Source organism: Jatropha curcas, chromosome 9 (assembly GCF_041381405.1).
Source record: "Jatropha curcas cultivar XTBG-Jc1 chromosome 9, XTBG_Jcur_1.0, whole genome shotgun sequence".
Lineage (NCBI taxonomy): Eukaryota > Viridiplantae > Streptophyta > Magnoliopsida > Malpighiales > Euphorbiaceae > Jatropha > Jatropha curcas.
In genome coordinates this window covers 1,922,783-1,943,007 of record NC_143159.1, presented here as the reverse complement: position 1 = coordinate 1,943,007, position 20,225 = coordinate 1,922,783, and the positions used below count along the sequence as shown (strand labels likewise).

At 35.4% G+C, this 20,225-nt stretch overlaps 4 protein-coding genes across 6 annotated transcripts; 1 reads left to right on the top strand and 3 right to left on the bottom strand.

Annotated features, from left to right (window-relative positions):
• Positions 1 to 154: 154 nt before the first annotated feature.
• On the bottom strand, positions 155 to 5,069 carry LOC105633791 (S-adenosyl-L-methionine-dependent methyltransferases superfamily protein). Its single transcript, XM_012216457.4, has 8 exons — positions 3,830 to 5,069; positions 3,577 to 3,726; positions 2,950 to 3,220; positions 2,730 to 2,822; positions 2,029 to 2,203; positions 1,058 to 1,300; positions 780 to 974; positions 155 to 588 (listed from the first exon to the last, which is right to left on the bottom strand). The coding sequence occupies exons 1-8, from the start codon at positions 4,715 to 4,717 to the stop codon at positions 390 to 392; spliced, it is 2,214 nt and encodes a 737-aa protein (XP_012071847.1). The 5' UTR covers positions 4,718 to 5,069; the 3' UTR covers positions 155 to 389.
• A 984-nt stretch (positions 5,070 to 6,053) lies between these two features.
• On the bottom strand, positions 6,054 to 11,235 carry LOC105633790 (methyltransferase, putative (DUF21)). Its single transcript, XM_012216455.4, has 12 exons — positions 10,882 to 11,235; positions 10,334 to 10,410; positions 10,141 to 10,224; positions 9,883 to 9,996; positions 9,634 to 9,720; positions 9,377 to 9,516; positions 9,197 to 9,284; positions 8,252 to 8,325; positions 7,869 to 8,056; positions 7,198 to 7,451; positions 6,904 to 6,950; positions 6,054 to 6,647 (listed from the first exon to the last, which is right to left on the bottom strand). The coding sequence occupies exons 1-12, from the start codon at positions 11,057 to 11,059 to the stop codon at positions 6,431 to 6,433; spliced, it is 1,548 nt and encodes a 515-aa protein (XP_012071845.1). The 5' UTR covers positions 11,060 to 11,235; the 3' UTR covers positions 6,054 to 6,430.
• Positions 11,236 to 12,789: 1,554 nt separating this feature from the next.
• LOC105633792 (Leucine carboxyl methyltransferase) lies at positions 12,790 to 14,467 on the top strand. The gene is made up of 2 exons (XM_012216459.4): positions 12,790 to 13,493; positions 13,735 to 14,467. The coding sequence occupies exons 1-2, from the start codon at positions 13,115 to 13,117 to the stop codon at positions 14,373 to 14,375; spliced, it is 1,020 nt and encodes a 339-aa protein (XP_012071849.1). The 5' UTR covers positions 12,790 to 13,114; the 3' UTR covers positions 14,376 to 14,467.
• Positions 14,468 to 15,492: 1,025 nt separating this feature from the next.
• On the bottom strand, positions 15,493 to 18,528 carry LOC105633793 (plasma membrane fusion protein). Of its 3 annotated transcripts, none has more exons than XM_020679182.2 (7): positions 18,167 to 18,528; positions 17,966 to 18,073; positions 17,744 to 17,874; positions 17,360 to 17,460; positions 16,635 to 16,694; positions 16,470 to 16,554; positions 15,493 to 15,898 (listed from the first exon to the last, which is right to left on the bottom strand). In XM_020679182.2, the coding sequence occupies exons 1-7, from the start codon at positions 18,513 to 18,515 to the stop codon at positions 15,884 to 15,886; spliced, it is 849 nt and encodes a 282-aa protein (XP_020534841.1). In that variant the 5' UTR covers positions 18,516 to 18,528; the 3' UTR covers positions 15,493 to 15,883. The 3 variants fall into 3 exon arrangements, with proteins under 3 accessions (XP_020534841.1, XP_020534842.1, XP_012071850.2); XM_020679183.2 differs by having other exon boundaries at positions 16,470 to 16,536; XM_012216460.3 differs by lacking the exon at positions 16,470 to 16,554 and having other exon boundaries at positions 18,167 to 18,521.
• Positions 18,529 to 20,225: the final 1,697 nt, after the last annotated feature.

The following is a 20,225-nucleotide window of genomic DNA, read 5'->3' as shown; positions in this document are numbered from 1 at the left end:
TCCATTGATCCCAATAGACTCATAAAAGTATAAAATACTTCTTATCAAATTTTAAAGGGACTTTATATCTAAAATTTAAACTCAAAATTTCTAATTAAGAGAAAATAGATCGTCATCGTCCTATTTCACTCTTAAATCTTGCTATTAAATTAACTTTAAGAAGCCTTTTGGAATAGGCAATCATTTTATTAGACCAAGTAAAAATGAAGGGACAAAAAATTGAAAAGATAAGTAGGTAATTATTCTATCTAATTAGTAGCCGTGTTAAATCGTGTATTTGACTCGAGAATGTGTATTTTGCTTTGCTAGAAGGCAGCTAAAACAAAGCTTGCCCTGACTGACGCCCTACTTCCCATTTTACACAAACGCAAATTTCATATACAGAGATTTCATGGGCGCCATATGGTTTTCTGGGCACATAATATACCCTCTTTATTCTGCGCATAAGTCATGCGAATCTCCCAATGCAAGCTCTTCAGTATTCCCTCAAGTGGGTCAAGTATCTCAACTTTTTCACGTATGATAACCCAACCACCAGGACGTAATATTCTATCCATCTCCACAACAATTGATACTGGCTGCTTACACCTGCAAAAGGGCAAATGGGATCCAACGAATTGTTAAAATTTCATCTAAGCAATTGTAAATGGGCTTGAGTGCGTAAATCAAAACAGGCCAGTCTTCTGTGTTTAAATTTCAAAGAAATAAGTTCTAATAAATTAGTCATCATCGGAAACAGATGTAATTTATGACAATGGGAGAGGAAAAGCAATTTTAACCTGTTCTTGAGCCGTGAAAAGAGGTGATCAGCATGCAAAAGATCATATGATCTTGGGTATGTGCCAAAGGACTCGCACCAATCATGGTATACACCAACAAGCCCGCGTTCAAATATAATAGGAAGTGTGTCTGGTGCATGGACTGGAACTACATTCATCACCCAGACCTTCTGCTGTGAGAGAGCTGCTGCAAATCTGTATTTTTCATGATTACAATTCTATTCCTCAAAATAATTTTAAAAGGAAATTGAAATCATTCAATTGCTTGGTTTGCATACCCTCCATTGATGGATTTCATGTCCATTACATTACGGATATTTGACCAGTCAATGCCAATTCCAGTCAGATATGACTTTTCGACTATAGCGTTCCAGTGGTTGGTTTCTGCAATCAGTTTTTCTTTATTGTTAATCCAGTCTGGATAAGTTTCTAGCCGCTTGGGCCATTCCTCAGGCCAATCTGTCCCATGTTGTTCAATTGAAGATGGAATACTGTGCAAACAAGTCTTCATAGGAACATACCTGATGAAAGAAAAAGTTGCGATGATTAAAGACAGAGCATCAAAATTACTTTGCAAGCCACAAAGAAAAAAATAACCTGAAGGGGGCCATATATATCTAATGTTACACAACTTAGTTCTCCGCAACTCTTTCCTAATTTATACAATGGCATGAAATTGTCTTTCAATGCTAAAACTGCTTCTGCCAATGAGAAACAACTAATTTTATATGGTGGTTTGAAAAACTTTAAAGCAGTCTGTCAGCTTCAGATGACCAAATAATTGCATTATCAGTCCGGTGAAATGGATTGGAGAGCTTCCATAGAAGTTATCAAGTCTCAGCTTCTCCATGGCTGTGATTATACATTAATGACCTTTAAAAGGAAAACTTGCTAATAATTGTAACCAGATATAATGTAGCTAAGTTGACGATATGCAAGAGTGAAGACCAAGAAAAAAAAAAATCACTTCCATGGAGCGCAAGCTGGTTCCGGCCATGTGAGACAACGAATTCCCCACTCTCCTATACAGATAAGGGGGGAAAGAATAAGCCATTCCTTTAATTATGGTAACATGCAGGGGAGTGATCTTGGGTGCATCTAATATTTTCAAATCAAATAAAGGATCTCAACCTTAATGTTTAAAATGGCAGAAACAAAGTTTCATTGCAGAAACCTTCAGCACAAGAATCAATGATTGCCATGCTTAAAAAAGAAGACTATATTTTTAAAAAGGATAGCCCAGGCTTACCAGGCTGCGTCAGGATTTTCATTTTCCTTGCAAAGAGGTGGATTTTTCTTTCTTCTCAACTCATATATGTCATTTGACTCGGGCTTCTGATATATTTTAACACCCACTTCACTCACTTCATCAGTTTTATGAGCCAAAATATTCCAACAAATAGATGCTGTCAAGGAGGTCATGGCTGGAAAGCAAAGAAGTGTCAGGGTAAAGATAAAGGGAAGGCTCTCTTCAATAGAAAGCAGCTTACAATTAAAAGCATGTTTCACATGGTAGAGGCAACAAAATTGCAAATATAGGTAATTAATCAATTTTCTTTAGTGTAGTGCATGTGGCCTAGGTTGTTGAAACCCACCAAAGAGATTGTTTTGAAGTAGTGCATTGCATGAGAAATTATAGAATAATAATAATAATAATAACTAGGCAGGCTGAATTCACTTCATTGTTGGAGTCCAGCCCCATCTTCTATACAACTCAATATGATAAAGTTCCGGATAACAAAGATAGAATCAACCAATGCAATATTATTGGCCTACAATCTACTAACGACAGGACTAGTTCAGCCGGTCCATCCACCCATCAAAAGGGTGTCCCTTAGCAATCTAAGAGCTAAAGAGGTGAAAGCAATGGCTGTAAAATTTTCCAGACAGTTATTTGCTAAGCAGAAAAAGAAAAAAAAATTAGGGCTTCAAAAGGATGAAGACACAAACCTTCTTCCTCTTCAATATTGTCATGCTTAGTTGACAAAATAAAGTATCCACTAGGCCTTAAAATCCTGTTCATCTCCAGTAGAAGCTTACCTCCTGAAAATACAACTAAAAAGTGGTAAGATATAATTCAGCAAAAGAACTGCAATCCTTATCATGATTAATGAGCAAGAAAACAAACAAAAAAGGTGAAAAAAAGAAAATGAGATTAGTAAAAACAAACCATGGGAATGCCAATGAATGCTGCACTCGCCACAGTGAACAGCATCAAAAACACCACTTGGGAAAGGAAGTCTTCTAGTTTCAAAAGGGCTAACTACAGCAGGAAAACCCCGCTCTAGAGCAACTTGGGCTAGATCAACTAGGTCATCCTTCAAGCCAAGTGATAATGTTAATACGTCCTTATCAAGAAGTGAAGCCCCAAAGCTTGAATCTATACATCCAATGTCCAGTACCACTCGAATATTCTTTCCCCATTCAATGTCTGGTACCATCTATTAAACCACATCAATAACAGGTATTAAATATACTCCTTTTTTGGATTTGGCTCTACCATGATACGCATTTTATTATTAAAATAGTTATCAATACACAATTGTGAGACAACAGGTACTTTTCTATCTGAAGGGTGCTTTGGCAAGGAGAAGTAAGTTCCCTTTAGCAGTTGAATCTCACCCCACATAGTACTACAAATCAAACATACAGGAGGGAGGTATCAAGAAACTGAAGTTTTATTGCATAAATGAAATAGGTGTGAAGATTCCGCCTCTAGTAAATGCTCAAAGAGTTGCAACTTAAAGAAGCACGCATATTAATCCCAGCTTCAGACGAGACAAATAGAAAAACTTACCTCTTCAATGGATTCAAGGTAGTGCTGAACTCCACCCTTGAATTCAGATTTGTTTTCAGGAAAAGTAATATATTCCCCTGACTGCACCATCCAACTATTTTTCTTGATAAATGCATCAAGTTTTGGATGCGCCACATTTTTATACAATATCTGCAAACAAATAACAGAACATAACCATATGAGAACACCAAAGAGATTTTACCTTCCACATATTATAATTCAAGACAGAAACACAATGTACATGGTTTTGTACCTTCAACTTACTCTCAGGCCAGCGCACTGGAGAGCTATAACTTTCATGAGGGAGAGGAACAAGACACGTAAGAGGTGTCCTCGGGCAACTTCTCTCAGAATGCCTGTAGCCTTGCAACCTTCCAATACCACTCTCAGTGTCAATACAAGGAATATAATTGTGCTTGCTTCTTGTGCTACACAATCTCCAAGCATAATGTGCTTTTGAATCAAATAAAGGACCCTTTATCTTCCTCTTCCTCCCTGTATTTTTAGACCCATCATTCAATCCATTCCCATCTTCCACCTTCTCTGCCACTTCTTGATCCACTGTGTCAATCAAATCACCTTCTCCTTCCACGTCGTCATTTCCTTCAATTTGACCATCAGTTGCCTCTTCCCTGCCATCCACTACTTCTCCTTCCTCCTCGTCCTTCTCTGATTCTTCGCTGTCAGATTCCTCTTGCGAAATATTATTTTTTGCAACCCCATTGGACGACTTGGTAGCACTCTCTCTCTTTCTTTTCGCGTTAGTTGATTCTTTCTTTCCCTTTTTCGTAGACCGATGCTCATTCACAGCAAAAGAAACAGACCCATTAATCGTTTTCTCATCTTTTTTCAAATCCAAGTCCGATTCAACTTTTACCTTTTGATCTTCTCTACTCGGTTCATGTTTTTCTGGTTCTTTATCTTTAGATTGGGTCTCAAAACTGCTTATCCTCTTGTTAGATGGTACTGGTTCTGCGATGTCATCGAAGCTTTCTCTTTGAGCGGTGACTGAAGAAGAAGGAGGAGAAGAGAACATAGACCAAACAAATATAAAGCAGAGACCCATTATTGCTACTGCTGTCATCTTCGCGCACAACCCATATGGGCGTTTGGCATGGCGAGCAAGCCGAGATATGGCCATGTCTCTCTAACTAAACCTCAATATAAGTTTGTAAGAGGCAATTAATCAAACAGCACTCCACATTTGGCAAGAAAATCTACTCACAAGTTGACAGACGGCAAACGCCGGCAAAAGCAAAAAAGGGAGGAGATTTATGAAAAAACTCTCTACGGATTAGGAGCAAAACAAAAAAGGAAGATCCAAAAATGGACAAGTCATAAATAAAAATTTGAATCATAAGAAGGTAAATGATTACTCAAGTGAAGTATGAACTAAGCAAATGCAAATTTGAAGTGTGCAGATGAGAAAAAACAGCTAATATTGTGCTTTCAGCTGGGTTTACCTACTCCATTATGTACTGGTTTTGAAAAAAAAAAAATACTCCAACATTTCATGAAGTTCAATCTTATCACTAAAAACATAAATTAAAACAGAAAGAAAGAATTGCAATACTGGTATAAATAAATCATTTAAATTTTCTGCAGATTTTAATATCATAAATGTTCAAAATCCATAGTAGTTTTGCATATGTAAATTGAGAATCTAAAAATTTGAATTCAATTAACTAAAAATAAAAGAATATCTCAATTTAATTCAGAACTTTAAAATTTAGATTAACTTAGAATACAAAAAATGTCTGAGGACTAATTTAGAGTGAAACTTATTTCAAAATCTATTTTAATTTAAAGTGTGATTAGTATTAAACTAGCAAATTCCCCTAAAAAATATTAAACTAGCAAATTGAAATACAACAATAATAAATTTAAACATAAAATTTGGTTACAATAATAAATCATAAATTTACTTCTTAAGAAGGCATGCAGAGTGAACATGAGAAGGCTAAACTGTTATATTGGTACATGGACTTTTCCATCGGACATTTGCATGTAAAAAATAATAAATCATAAAATTGAAAATAAATAAATAAGGTTTTGGGCTGTCACCTTGGAGGTTGGACTATTGGACGGCTTGAGATCCGCTGATGATAAATGTTCGTAGGTTTTGTTTGTTACGTTACTGTTTTGTTGGCACTGAAGATGTGAAGCTCTGTGAAGTCGTTGAGATTGTTGGCAAGAAACTATAATGATTTTTATAATTATCTGTTTTTTTTTTTTTTTTTTGGGAAAAGATAAATTATCATTTCGTCTTCAATATATCTAATGAATAGATGAAATTTTTCTTTTTAAAAAAAAAAAAAAAAATCCATGTTTGATTAAAAGAGCCATCTGTTTTTTTTGTTTATTCTTCTTTTTTTTTTTTTTTTTTATTCCGAGCTTACTTATATACACATAAATACGCATAGGCCTCAAATTATACATGGTCTATATGGAACTGCTAGCCTATTATAAATAGTACATTTTGACAAAATTAAAAATAATCTCATTAACCTAATGAATACAATATAGCTACATGGATTTAAAATGATATTAGAAAACATTTCAACCCAAAACCAATCTTGGACCCATAATAAATTCTGTTGCAATTAACTACATTCTTTGACCAACAAAAGAACTGCTCACAATTCGCAATTCGGCTAAAAAATCTACCACTTGCAATAGCAATACCAAAAGAGCCCATACTCTAAATTCTAGCGTGGCAAATAGCAACTATGCCTATGTAGTTAGTTAGAGTAAATCAGCAGCCTTCCTCGTATGCCAAGTAACTTAATCCCTGTCTCTGTCCTCGTACTTGATCTATCTTAACTGTTAAATAATGAGTTTGATAGCTAATATATTATTGATCCTTCAACAAGTCCTCATTAGAAACTTGATTTGTAGCACTTGGTGAACTGGGCAACGAAGTGCCGGTGGAGATGGAAAGAGTTGGTGTAGGACCTGTAGATAAGGTGGATGTTGGGGTTGCAGTGCCTGCAATAGAGGCGCCGTTGACAGAAGGCTGTGAAATTGAGTTAGATGCCTTTTCTTGAATCGGATGCATATTGACCTTTATCCTGCATTACAAGAACATATTTTGTCATTTCCATACTTCCTGCGAGATATTGCTACGAGAATTACAGAAGAATGGTAAAGCAGTAGTAAACTAAGGAACTGAACCGAAATGGAGGATGCCAAATTTTTCTTAAAACGTCCTTAAGAGACAAACTCCAGATCTTGAGACAGTCAGACAGAAAGTGCAATTCCTTCGATATGTAAATTTCATTTATAAATGCAACTGAACCGATCAAAGGAGAGAGACTTTAGTGTTACCTGTTGTGAATATTGACATACTCATCAGTTTCATCCAAAATTTCCTCCTGGCATGAGTAAAATTTGCAGATCAATATTAGCATGAAAAACAAAACTTTAAATTGTTAGATTGTTAGGCATAGAGCACATTCTCCTTTCTTACAGAATAAAGTGAAAGTGCCCTCATTGGGCCACTATTGAAGGAGATGAATTATATTATTAAAAATTCACCATCGCATTCTTATCACCATAGGGAAGGTTTCTATGAAGATCAGTACATGCAGGGTATATTAAATTGTGTCATGCAGTTTTTACCTGAAGAAGTTCTTCAATCACATCCTCCATGGTAATTACACCAACAACTTCTTCATTGGATGGGAACTGTGGAATGGGGGCATTCTCCAAGTCCAGAATGCAATAAGAACAACCTCTGTGCCGCTTCTTGAAGGCAGGAGTAGGTGGTGGGCTCTGCTTTATCAGTTGACCTTCATCGTTCTTTACAGTAGCAGTTTGTGAACCATGCAACTCCAAACTAGCCTTCATATTATGGGGCCCAACCACATTATCATCTGGTAGTTACCATAAGAATAAAGCAAATCATACATCCAAATAAGTGAAATATGCTAGATCCGTCTTGTAGAATTGACTATGATAGTCACAAGGAAGCTGTAGTTGAGGCATTAGGAAAGAGAAAGTTTGATTCAATGTATTACAATGAAATTTTCATCATCAATATAAAATCCGAGATTAACCAGTGAAGAACAATGAGATATGGTATGTTGTCTGGACACCAATGCCCAACTGCAAAAATTTTTGAGTCTGCTTGCACATATGGGAATTTTTTTAATAATCGGTAAACCATGAAGTTAAGCATAAACTATTTTGATGTTTTAAAAGCAATAAAATAGTTAATACATAGAAAGCATGTACAACATCCTTCTCTCTCTCTCTCTCTCTCTCTCTCTCGTTATTTTTTGCATCCTCACCTTTCTTAAATGGTGTCTCAGTGCCTCTCTGCTTCCTGCAGCTGTCCTTAAATTCGAGCTGTTGACCATCTTTACCTTTCTTTGACATATCTACTTTTGCATTCAAATCTTTATATACAACAGCAAGGTGACTGTGCCCCTTCTGAAACTCATTTAAAATGTCATACAGAGGCATGTCTTCTGAAACCCTATTAGAGTGAATGCAAGAGCAAGAGAAAAAACAAAATCAGTAAGAACCTAACTATTAGCAAAAAATAAACAAGCTCATTCAATCATTTGGCACCAGGATACAACTATCCTTCAGATGCCATGTGATATCCCAATTAAATGCCATGTCATTTTCTCATCAGATTACAAAAGTATAGAAAATGTAAAAGACATACCGAGGAATTTTCCTTATGATCATTTTTCTTAAGGGAACTGAGCCTTTTGGATCAACTGCTAAGAGATTTTTAACCTGCAGAAGTTACAGAAGGATTTAATGGGTTCAAGTGAAAGCAGGCAGCAGAGAGACCAGCAATCAAAAATGATATAAAGTGAAACAGGAACCAACACTTTGAGTTAATCTAATGTTAAGTGGTCTTAATAACATATGCAAATAACTAACAATGCTCTCCATCTGGGTTTTTGTTGCTTTATGGCATTGAAATTTTGGGCTTTGGATTTCTCCAATTTTCTTTTCAGTTAACCCCATATGGATACAAACTTCAGAAAATTGTTAAATGTGCTGGTGTAAATGATAAGCCCAAATATTTAAGTTAATATCTGACTCATACTTGTTGGCAGAGCACTACATTTATACAGCAGTCTATACCTTCAAGTAAACTTAATTTGTCCTAGAGGCCTCACCAGCTCAACTGCAAATTATACATACCAAAACTTGAAGCAAACAGATAAAAATTAGCAGATGTTAGGCCAAAATAAAAACTGGGAAAACTTTTCCGAGATCAATTGCCATATCTGCTCCTCATTATATATCCTACACAAAAATAATTATATGAGACCAAAACTAGTCGCCTGGTTTTCCTTGTTTTTCATATTTATATTATATTACAATCATAAGTGCAAATGTCGAACGCTGGGGATGCTCTTTTTATACCCAACACTATGTGATATGCACCAACATGCATGCTATTCATCAAGAGAAACAAAGGAATAACAAGAAGGGGCAGAAAGTCCTAAAGAAAAAGAACAGAAAATTTTAGGTTCCACACTCTGTCAACAACAAACAAAAGCTATGATCAGAGGTGGCATACAAAGCATAAAGAGAAGTAAAAAAAAAAAAAAAAAATGTTAAATATTATCAACAAAACAAGAACTGAGCTTACCAGTACAAGTCCAATTATATTGTTTGGATTCCCTGAATAAACTGGGACTCTACTGTGACCAATGTTCATTATTGCATTCAATGTGTCCCTACATTCCACAGATAGAGAAATAGAGCAGGGTTAAAACATCAGAACAATCAAACTATGACTACGAGAATTAACAGGAATCCACAAACCCACAAATTAAGAGTTGCCTCCAGATCAAGGGAAAATGCCTTCGATATGGGAGTCATGGCATCTTTTGCTGTCTTTTCAGTCAATTCAAGTGCCCCAGCTATTATAGTAGTCTCATCATGTGTCAAATCCCCACCTTTGCCTGCCTATTGATGAAAATATACATATCAGCGTAAAGCCTTAAGGGGTTGGACTCGAGTTTGGAGAGAGCTTGTTAAGATGGAAGACAATTTGGAAACAGTTTAACAAGTTAAATTCAGTACCTCATTGCCATGAAAATTAACAAAAGTCTTGAGCTCTGCTCTCCGTAAAAGGACAGCATGTCCCTTGCCCAACATCCAATCCAAAACCTACAAGAGACAAATGCATTATAAAAACAAACACGAGAAAAAAAAAATGAAAGAAAGAAAGAAAGAAAGAGCCAGACAAATCTATGAAATGCCAAATCAGCTCGCCAAGAACACGGCTCACACACTAGAAATTGCATAAACAGAATTAAACATCGACCATACCTTACTAATTGGATAAGAAATGGGGAAGAATAACAAAACAAGAACACGAACAAACGGCGCCATAAATGCTCCAACTTTTAAGCCATAACGAGTACAGACTGCTTGTGGCAATATCTATTACCAAATAAACAAGTGCATAAATATTCAATCCTCTCTCTCTCTCTGTATATATATATATATATATATATATATATATGAAAAATGAGTAGATAGCTTCTAAATTTCAACAAAGCTTAATCTAATTAAACAATGATCTACCTCTCCAAACATTAGTATGAGAGTCACTGATATCAGAATTGCAGCCCAAGGAGGAACAATCTTGTCCAAGAATATGGGAAGAGTCTAAAGTGGAGAGGAAAGAAGCAATTAGAAAAAAATAATTACACAATCAGAGAGACAAGTAGCTATAACAGTTGAGATTATTAAAGAAAAACAATCCAGCCAAATTTACCTCCATAGCTAAAGAGTTACCAATCAAAAGAGTACATAGCAGAAGATGCTGATTTTTTACAACTGGCAATATTTTAGCTGCCAAAACAAAACACAAATAAATTTAGAGCCGAATTAGTTACAACCCATTCGTTTCCCTAAACCGTGTCATGATTCAATGAAGTTGAAGTTTTTTCAAGTAATCGATTCCTTAAACACAGGAAGCGCGCTAATTGGGTAAGCGAGCGAGTTGACTCAGCTGCCAAGCCCCGCAACCGAAACACAATAAGAACAACTTTTATTCTAAGTGCCAACTCATTATCCATCACAATTAGATTTAGAATATGTATCTAAGCAAAATTCGGAACTCAGTGAGTTGACTGGATTACAAAATTATACATAGGAACTCTCGTACAAACAAATAATAAAAGTTATTCAGGCCTGAACATTATATACACATAATTTTCCATTAAACAAAAACGAACAACCTTATTAAGTATTAAAGAAACACATCACAAGAGCTGAAACGAGCTTAATTGCAAAATAATATTAACGCAGTAGATAAAGTACCGGCATGGATGCGATCCTGAGGACGGCCAGACCTCTTGAGAACTTCAAGATCGACGAGACCTAACGACATGAGACCTAACGTAAGGCCAGCCATAAGCCCTGCAAATGCCACTAGCCCTACTATTGCCACCAAATACAAGAAGAACTCAGTCTTACAGCAACCAACATCATCCGCCATCTCTATCCTATTCGCTGCTTTTTGGAAGTTGAATTTCCTCGATTTGACCACACAAAAAAAAAAATTATTAATTAAACACAACAAAGAAGTTGAACTCCTCTTCTTCTGCTGCTCTTGTCGTTTGTTGCTGCGCTTTTTTTCGCACCAAACAAGTATGTGAATGTGTATAGTATCAAATACGTACTGTCAAAGAGTTTGATTGGGCCCATTTTATCAAAATCTCTGACGCTTGATGCGAATACGGAATCTCTACTTGACCATGTGTGTATATCCACCGTAGATGTATTTTATGATATTTAAAATAATTGAGAATATTGAGATATATTCCTACAACTCACCATCCGCGTCAGTTAGTTCAGTCACCGAGACTGAATGTCTGTCTGACGTTAAGACATTTTAGGATTTTTTTCCTTTTCTTTTCTTTTCTTTAATGCGGATGGTAAATTGGGAATGTGATAGTAAATATGAATGAGAGTGTATTAAACGGAACTCCACGGAAAACATGGAGCCGTCTGATGAAGTGTAATTTGGTGTTATCCTCGCCTACGTGTGTATATATATATGTATATACGACTATGAGGATAAATTTCAAAAAACAAAAATACAATCATATCACATTATATAAATTGGAACTAAAAAATTTTACTAATAATATTTTAAAAATTTTCAATTTTTCATTAATTTAAAAAGATAGAGAGACGAATAAATTCAGTTGCTACTTGAGACACGTTATCTTAATCCACTAAGGCAATGATCCTGTAATCTCCATCATGGGTGAGTCAACTTTCTATTTTTGTACGGTTTCAGAGATAATGAAGGATGAGCCACCTAACCTAACACTACGAATTCTGTGAAACACACACATTACACATAGCCAAACTACCCTACCCCACTCGGGACGCGCAAGGATCAAGGAACCGGGAAATTAGACCTAATCATTTTTCAGATAAGGCGGTTCAAATCGAGCCAGGACCCAGGATCGGCCTTCTATTACCAATTCCGGCCATTAACAGTTATGCGACGGGCTACTTATATTGAACTGGCTTCAAGTAAAATACTTCGCCAAGCCTAATCCAATTTATTAAGAAGTTTTTTGGCCGTACGTAGTCATTGAATTTATTATTGAAGCTCAAATGGTAATAATAGATTCTTTTTCGGTAATTGGCTTATCCTTTACAAATTATAAGAACTTCATAAAATTTAATTATTGACCTTGCTTAAACAAATCAAAGTTAAATTAAGTAAAGTCAATACTCACTAATATGATAAAGTTCGAGGTTTCAGATTTAAGTCTCTGTGAATAAAACAAAAGAGAGAGTTTAAACCTAGTAAATCTTGACAATCATGCTTAAAATTCAAGAAAAAGCTTAGCAATTGGTGAAATAAATCTAAGTTTGTACAAGAAAATGGAGGAAAAATTAAAGCAGAAAGAGTTACTATCGACTTGTGGTTGAGCAACATGTGAAAATATCTGGAGGATCTTTTCCATTGGCTTCCTCATGATCTGCTAAAAATTTGAAACAGGCTCCTTGTCTCAATCAGAACCACCCAATTGGCAAATTAATCTCCTTGGAACTTTTTCTTTTGCCAGCTATATCGTCGCACTCCTAGAATATGACCTGCTCCTTGCTACATCCTACAAGTCACAAAAAGACAAGCAAGTACTTGTTTGGACAATGCCATGTTCTTTCCTTTAATCATCAAAACAGGGAGTTAAGAGAGCCAACCATATCGGATAATAAGCAAATAATATTAAGTGAGATCAATTCACAATTTATTGCTACTTGTTTCAGCTGAAAAGGACATCAGAAAAGGGAGGTTCATGCAAAAACAATGGTAGTACTCGTGGACTAAATTGCTGCCTTCCTTTTTCTCTAGGTCGAGAAGCTGGATACGATTTTGCTCAATTCTCAAACGTTGGTGATATGTGTGGCTATCTTTTCTTATCCCTAGCAACAATGCTTGATTTCTTCCTATAAGCCCTTCCAGTTATATAAGACACTTTCCCACTCAACTATCTTCCATTTACTAGAGTTTCTCTGCTACTTGAGAAACATGGCCGAACAAGAAAATGGCTTGCAGGAAGAACCACAGTGGCTAGAGCTAAAGCTTCCACATGTATTATATACTGAAACAGTTCAGGAACTCCATGCAACAATTCAGAGTGAGTGGGATTCTCTCCGACAGTCAGCATGTCAAACAGCAGCCGGAAGAGCCTTGTGGAGACATGTGATTCATGACCCGCTTGCAGACTTGCTAGCAGGAGAGACGCACCTCAAAAGCTTTCATCAGAAGATAAAGAATGACTGCCTCAACAATGCTCGAGAAATTTCAGGAGTGATTCTTGCAGTTCGAACTCTCTGGTTTGATTCAAAACTTGAAGATGCTCTCAATTCCTTCAATGGAGAAGCACAAGTTGTTCTCCTTGGTGCAGGTTGGTCCTAACTGAGCCCGTTTTTTGACATCTTCCAATATTTGAAACCAATGCTGCCAATTAAATTTCTCATCTGGATACATCATGCTGAATATGACTGTCAGTGACCCTGATTTAAAAGTACAATGATAATGTGTTAAATGCACGTAGATAAATTTGTTTTTTTCCAGTTCAAATTTCAGTTGCATTAATTAGCATCACAAGTTAATGCATAACAATATTTTGCAATATCATACACTAGGAATGGATACAAGGGCATACCGTCTTAGCTGCTTGAAGGAAAGTAGTGTCTTTGAAGTTGATTTTCCTGAAGTCTTAGAAGTGAAAACCGCTCTTCTAGAAGCAGCAATGGAATCAATAGATGAATACGAACAACCAAAAATGATAGCAAAATCCCTGAACAGAGCAGCAGTTGACATTAGAAATAATGATTGGCTTGAAAAGCTTCAGATATCAGGGTTTATGCCAGAGAAGAACACAGTTTGGATTCTAGAAGGCATCATCTACTATCTTTCTCACTCCCAAGCCATGCAAGTACTGAAGATTATAGCTGAAAACTGTGCCCTTGCCCACACAGTGCTCTTGGCAGATTTTATGAATAAACCATCCACCAATCTGTCCAATTCCAATTACCACTTCTATAGTGATTGGCCTGATCATCTACTTCCATCTCTAGGGTTTTCCCACGTAAAGCTTTCACAGATTGGAGACCCCGATGCTCATTTCGGTCTCATGAATGATCCATTAAATATGTTCAATAAGCTCCGCAACTTGCCAAGATCAATGCAGACCTACCCAGATGATGGAAAACCTTGTTGTCGTTTGTATTTGGTGCAGGCTTCTGGCGTACCCAATCAAACTCACCAACACAGAGCAATTTGATTGTATTGTAGAATACAAGTTCCACATTCAAATATAACATAAATATATGTAGTCTGCAGAAATCTACAGGAATACAAACTGCATTTTTTAAACTACGAATCCACATAAACATGTGTCAGATTTTCATGGTACAAGCTTGAGCAAATAATTTCTTTAGCTTATTAAAAAACAAAGAAATGGAAAAAAAAATCTACATTTTAGAAGAGTGCGTCTGAAGACAAAAAAAAAAAGAATATTAATACATTCGTAGTTGCGTTCCCCACTCCTGGCCAGAAAAGGGTAGCTTAGTTTAGGCCAGCACAAAATTTCTCAAGTCAAAATCACATGGTGTACATACAGGTATCCACTCAGCACGAGCTTCTCCTCCTATCACTTAAGCAGAGGATCCAAACAATGTAGTCTTAATAGTCAATAGATAGTATAAGCATAAATCTACTCCCAATAGTTTGTAAATGTCAGTTATGTTTTAAAATGCTGCCACGATTTTGGATGAAAGAGCACAACAATAGTTCTAGCAGGCACAAAACGGAAGCAAAATAACATCATTTCATCTGAAGAGAAGGTGATGGCACAGAGTTGGTATCAGCCGTGGAAGAGAGTTCTATTAATGAATACAGAATGACACTCAAGAACCTCGATCATGTTTCATACCCAGACAAAACCAACATAACTATCTCAAGAAGTAACATGTAACATGCACAAAAAATTGCTAATGCCTCAGCTAATTGGAGTATTATTCTTTTCTAGTTAATATTAGGGCATAGAAGAAAAGAATTTTTAACAAGCAGAAATCCCATAAGTAATTTATTTGTTGCCCTAACAAATATCTACCCAAAACCAATATCTATCCATAGCTATGAAGGAGACCATGCCAAGATACTAGAAAAACTTATACAGTTAAACCTAGTGAATTTCAAAATATAGAACTCCTTTTCCTTTATAGTCACGAAAATGGCATTATTAATAGTTTGATTTAAATAACTTATTAATTTATTAATTATGGTTTACAGTAGGTAACTTCATGATTCCATAAAGGGTGCAACTATTAATTTTTGGAACAATAGGATAAATAATCAAAACATTTAACTAGTCCAGAAATTGGATGAAAAAAAAAAAATTCTGGGGAAGAGAATAAGCTTTCTGTATTAGCATGAGTAAGAACATAACCCGACAAACAAACTAAAAGAAGATAAATATAAATAACCTGAATAAGACTTTATTCTTATCTAATCCTAAAATACAGTTAGCCTGCCTCCACCAATGATTGGGGAAAAGACATGGGAACATGGGAAAAAGAATGGTGTATCAAAGAAAGGATACAGTCAATATCAAATTAAAAGACAACTTGAAAAAGAGGAGGGAGGATCATCTCCAAGGTCTTCAGGAACACCATTCACCTGAGTAGTTTGACTTTAATCGTGGGATGGAAGAAAAATTATCAAACTTCAAGGCAGTCCTTCACACGCTCTTCAAACTTGTTTAGTGAAGATATAGTATTCATGAGTGCATCAGCAACCTTCTTTCTGCAAAACAGGAGAGCAAAAATAGTCAATTTTGAGGAATCTGTAACATATTCATGCATACAATTGAACTTCAGCAGATGACCATTCAAAAGTTTGAAAATATGCAGAACCAATATTGAGAATTGTGTTTCCCTACGAAAAGTGTACTTTTACTTGGCACAGCAAGGTACAAGGAGTTGCAAACTTGAGAACCTACAATAGCTTGAATTTTCCCAATTCATATTGAAAGAATAGACAATTGACAAATATGAGAATCAAATGGTACTTAAATGCACAGCAAGAAGGCTTTCATCAGAAAACACGCCAAATTTAACTTTAAAGGTCACAAAATTCAGTTTGAATACTACTTTCGATAGTTTCACATACTGCTTAACCAGTTTGTGCTCCCAAGAAATTTTCCTTCACATAAATGTAAATGTTAAATAACTACCATAGCCGGTGGATGTAAATAGGTTTTCAGAAATCTAGAAAAATTTTAACAGCAAGAAACATTTTAAACTCATTCTGAGACTTCATTTTTGAGAAACTTGGCAAGAAGCGAGAACCTTTATTTATAATTAAAGCCCCTTACCTTTGTTAGAAAGAAATTCAGAATCTCAGATTGACAGAAATAGACTTTCCAACTAGACAAGAAGGCACTGTCATAATGATTTGGCCTGAAAGGCCGAGTAAGATAGAGGTTGAAATAGAAAACTACACGGTTCTTGTATTCTATGACTTAATATGAGAGACATACCTACTGGAAGCTGCTTGAATATCAGGTTCATTTGCCAGGCCATTAAGAGAAGTGAAGGATCTGCATTACAAGAGTATAAGAAATGTTTTTGAAGAATATTTGGAAATAATCATAAATTATACATTAAGTATGGTCATAATTTCTCTGATCCTTCTTGTATCTTGGGGAGACTAAAAAAACTAAACCAAAAAAGCGGCTCTTGACCTTGGAATTAGAATGACACAAACAACTTGAACAATCAACTTAAATTTCCCCAATTGTGATGTAATTAAATCCTAATTACATTTTTTTTATGTATTTTTTCAACTTATAATGTAATGTGAAAATAAAAAAATAATATTGCCATCTATTAGAAGTCTTAATATTGATGTCATTCTTCAAACAGCATAACTGCAATTAAGTGAAGATATTAACTTGAAAAGCATTAAAATCAAGCAATTAGAGAAATTTGAAAACTTTAGACAATGTCTTCTTGTTTTAACATTGTAGCTAATCATAAAAAACAGAAATGACTCTATTGGGTTAACATTCTAAACTTGCAATCAAACAAAGGAATGGAACGGTCATTTAATTACACCTCATTATGTTCTTTATTGCATTCAATTTCCAATTGAGTGATATTATCATACCACACATAACCTTTGGGTTCATTGTTAAATAATAATATAAAAAATAAAAAAATAAAAAATAAAAAACAAGAGGAAAAAAGAAAAAAGTAGAGTTACCTTATAAGATCATCTAGCATAGCTTCGGCTTCCAACTTTGTAGGATCCTTTTTATCAAGCAAAGAAGAGGCATTTTTCACAATCAACCGGAATGTACATACCTGTGCCTCACAAAAATTTTGTTCACAAATCTAAACTTAACTTTCTACTTTTCAATGTAATTTATTTGCAACTGCAACCGTATACTTCCTCTTTACTTGATTAAATACGAAAACAGTTAGTCAATCATTGTTCTGGATATTATAAAATTATCTAGCGAAGCGTCAGTAATTCTTTATCTAAATATCGTTTAGAAAATATTAAATAAAAATTATTTTAAATTTTCTAAAAAGGTAATAATAATGTAAGGAAACAAATTAGGAGATTGATAAAGTCAAAATATACCTCCACTCCAGTATTTGCCTGAAACGCAACGAACGAATTCCTCTCTTGTGGAACGCAATCCCTGGCAGCTGATCGCAACAGCCCTTGAACTTCCTCTAATTCCTTGTCTGTGTGCTCCAATTCATTAGCAGCTGTAAGAGAAAGAACACAGGAACCCGATTGCTAGAATTAAGCAATTAACCAATTTCAACGACATGAACGAAGAGAGAGATTATAACGCACTGAGTAAGAGATAGGCAGAGCGAAGTATTTCTCGGGAGGCATCGATAGGTGCCAATAGAAACTTCGAGGACTTCCTCTTCTGCTCTTTAAGCCAGTCCTTGGGTCCAGCTGCGTAATCACTAAGAAATTAGGGTTTCAAGAGCAATAAGCTAAAATCATCAAACAATTTCAAATTTTATAAGGAGATGAAGTGTCATGTACAAATTCCGATAGAGAAAGCTAAGGCAGGAGAAGGCTGCGAGAGTAAAGGGACGAGAGCGAGGAACGAGAGTAAAGCAGCATCTCTTCGGGAGATCTTGACTGGAGATGGAAGATGGTGATGGTCTTCAAGGCGTTTCGTTATGAATTTTTGCTTCGAGATTGAGGGTTTCGAAATGAATGGAAGCAGGGAAGTGTGAATGGAGAAGAAGGTCGACATGGGGCGCAGTGACGGTGCCATGCTGGATCTTTTACCGTTAAGTGGTTGGAATCGGAAGTGGCCCGCGTTTATATTATCGTTGCACTGCAATTTGAAAGCAACTAAACGCGGTCGTTGAATGACCTCGGGCATTTTTCGTGGACAAATGACCCGCCTTTTTTAAGGAACGACTTCGTTTTATGTGCAATTAGAGAACAATTAAACCGCTTACTCGACCGGACGGAGACGTGTCTTCGGGTTTTATTCCTGTTCTTGCACTTAAAACCCCAATCAAATTGCTTATTCTTCGCAAATCCAGAAATCATAAATATTAACTGTAACAATCGTTCTGTTAGGCATTCCATTGAACAATATGCGAGCATAATCTACTAACACGTTGGAACCATATAATAGTTAATCAAACTATTCAAACCACTCGTGTTAGAATGCAACCCATATATCGATTCCCTTCATTAATACCCAAAACCTTATTACAAGCTTTCATCAAAGAAGCAGACGCAAAAAGATCCGTAACTGGGTCACTCTTTTTCCTTCTTTGCATGACTTTGAATCAATAGATGACTTTAAAAGGGTCGTGTAGCGAATCAAATTGGCGAAGCTAGCACACCAAGCCGCCAAAAATCCTAAAGGGTTTCTGATGTTGCTGCCTCATGGGATGGAAGTGGACCTGCAGGTTTGAGAATTGGCGGGAAAAAGTTCTGCCGTAATATGAGTGGCGTAGAAAAGGTCGATATGCCAAGAAAATTTTAGAAAATTTATAGCCTCGTGTAGAAGACAAAGTAATTCCTGTATTCATTCAAATTTTACAAAGAATCGACTAAAAAAGAACATAGCTCGTGTGCATCATTTAGAGATTTAAGTGAATAAGTCCATGAATAAAATGTTTCATAGGAAGAGAGTGACGCACGGAGGAAGGAGTTAGACTTCAACGGAGAGAGATGTGGTGTGCCGTGTGCATGCACGGTGCTCCTCCTCACTGTCAAGCAATAATATTTTTATCTGCCATTAATCTTATCTAACCCAAAGCATAAACGACAGTCGAACGACAACATCGACCTGTTTAAATCTAATCAAAGTATAAACGACGTGATGACCTTTCAAAAGAAAAAAAACGGCATGACGATATCTAACGAATTGCTGTGTCAATCTCATTCGTTGGACAGAGTAATTGTCACTAATAAACGCAATCAGCTTCTAGTCCATTCTAAGTTGCCACGTCAGCTTAAATAAGTAGATAGATATGGATAAGATGATATTTCTTTAATTATCCATATTAATCAAGTTTTCTTTAGTTATTATAAGTTGAATACCAGACTTATTTGGAATAAATGAGTTCCATAAATGAAAAAAAAAATTAAATTCAAATTTGTGCGTTAGTATAAAAAAAAGAATAATTCAATTATATGAATTTAAATATAATTAAATTAATTTCTCTAAAAAATGTGAAATTTTTAAATAAATTCAATAAATTTAAACACGTAAAGTTTTATAACAAAATTATCCATCTCCCTAATCTTCTAAAATTATTATACTATGAGCATTTTAAAAATAAAAATAAATAAAATTTCAATTTTAAAATTATTTCAAATATAAATTATTTATTTATAAATAAATTTTATATTTTAAATTCATTTATAACACGTTGGGCTTGATATGGATATTAATTATCTTAATGATATTAGCTTTAAAAAAATTCAATCACCAAGTATTTAATAACACAAGAATATTCCTCCAATTGGAAGAAAAGTAAAAATGGATTAGATATTTCAAAATCATAGAAATGAGATCATACTAATATTCTCGAATATAATATCTAAATAAGGTTCCTGTAGATATGCTCTA

Bases quoted from the DNA above. Each gene is read 5' to 3' on its own strand.
- LOC105633791 (XM_012216457.4), bottom strand. From the start codon at position 4,717: ATGGCCATATCTCGGCTTGCTCGCCATGCCAAACGCCCATATGGGTTG. The intron at 2,823-2,949 runs GTTTGTTTTTAC...TTGTATTTTCAG, and splicing joins CATTCATTGGCATTCCCATG to GAGGTAAGCTTCTACTGGAG. The intron at 589-779 runs GTTAAAATTGCT...GCCCTTTTGCAG, and splicing joins TTTTCACGGCTCAAGAACAG to GTGTAAGCAGCCAGTATCAA.
- LOC105633790 (XM_012216455.4), bottom strand. From the start codon at position 11,059: ATGGCGGATGATGTTGGTTGCTGTAAGACTGAGTTCTTCTTGTATTTG. The intron at 9,997-10,140 runs GTAGATCATTGT...ATTTGGTAATAG, and splicing joins TCATACTAATGTTTGGAGAG to ATATTGCCACAAGCAGTCTG. The intron at 9,517-9,633 runs GTACTGAATTTA...TTTCATCAATAG, and splicing joins TTAATTTTCATGGCAATGAG to GCAGGCAAAGGTGGGGATTT.
- LOC105633792 (XM_012216459.4), top strand. From the start codon at position 13,115: ATGGCCGAACAAGAAAATGGCTTGCAGGAAGAACCACAGTGGCTAGAG. The intron at 13,494-13,734 runs GTTGGTCCTAAC...ATCATACACTAG, and splicing joins AGTTGTTCTCCTTGGTGCAG to GAATGGATACAAGGGCATAC.
- LOC105633793 (XM_020679182.2), bottom strand. From the start codon at position 18,515: ATGCCCGAGGTCATTCAACGACCGCGTTTAGTTGCTTTCAAATTGCAG. The intron at 18,074-18,166 runs GTACATGACACT...GTGATTACGCAG, and splicing joins AGCTTTCTCTATCGGAATTT to CTGGACCCAAGGACTGGCTT. The intron at 17,875-17,965 runs GTGCGTTATAAT...TTTCTCTTACAG, and splicing joins CTCTGCCTATCTCTTACTCA to CTGCTAATGAATTGGAGCAC.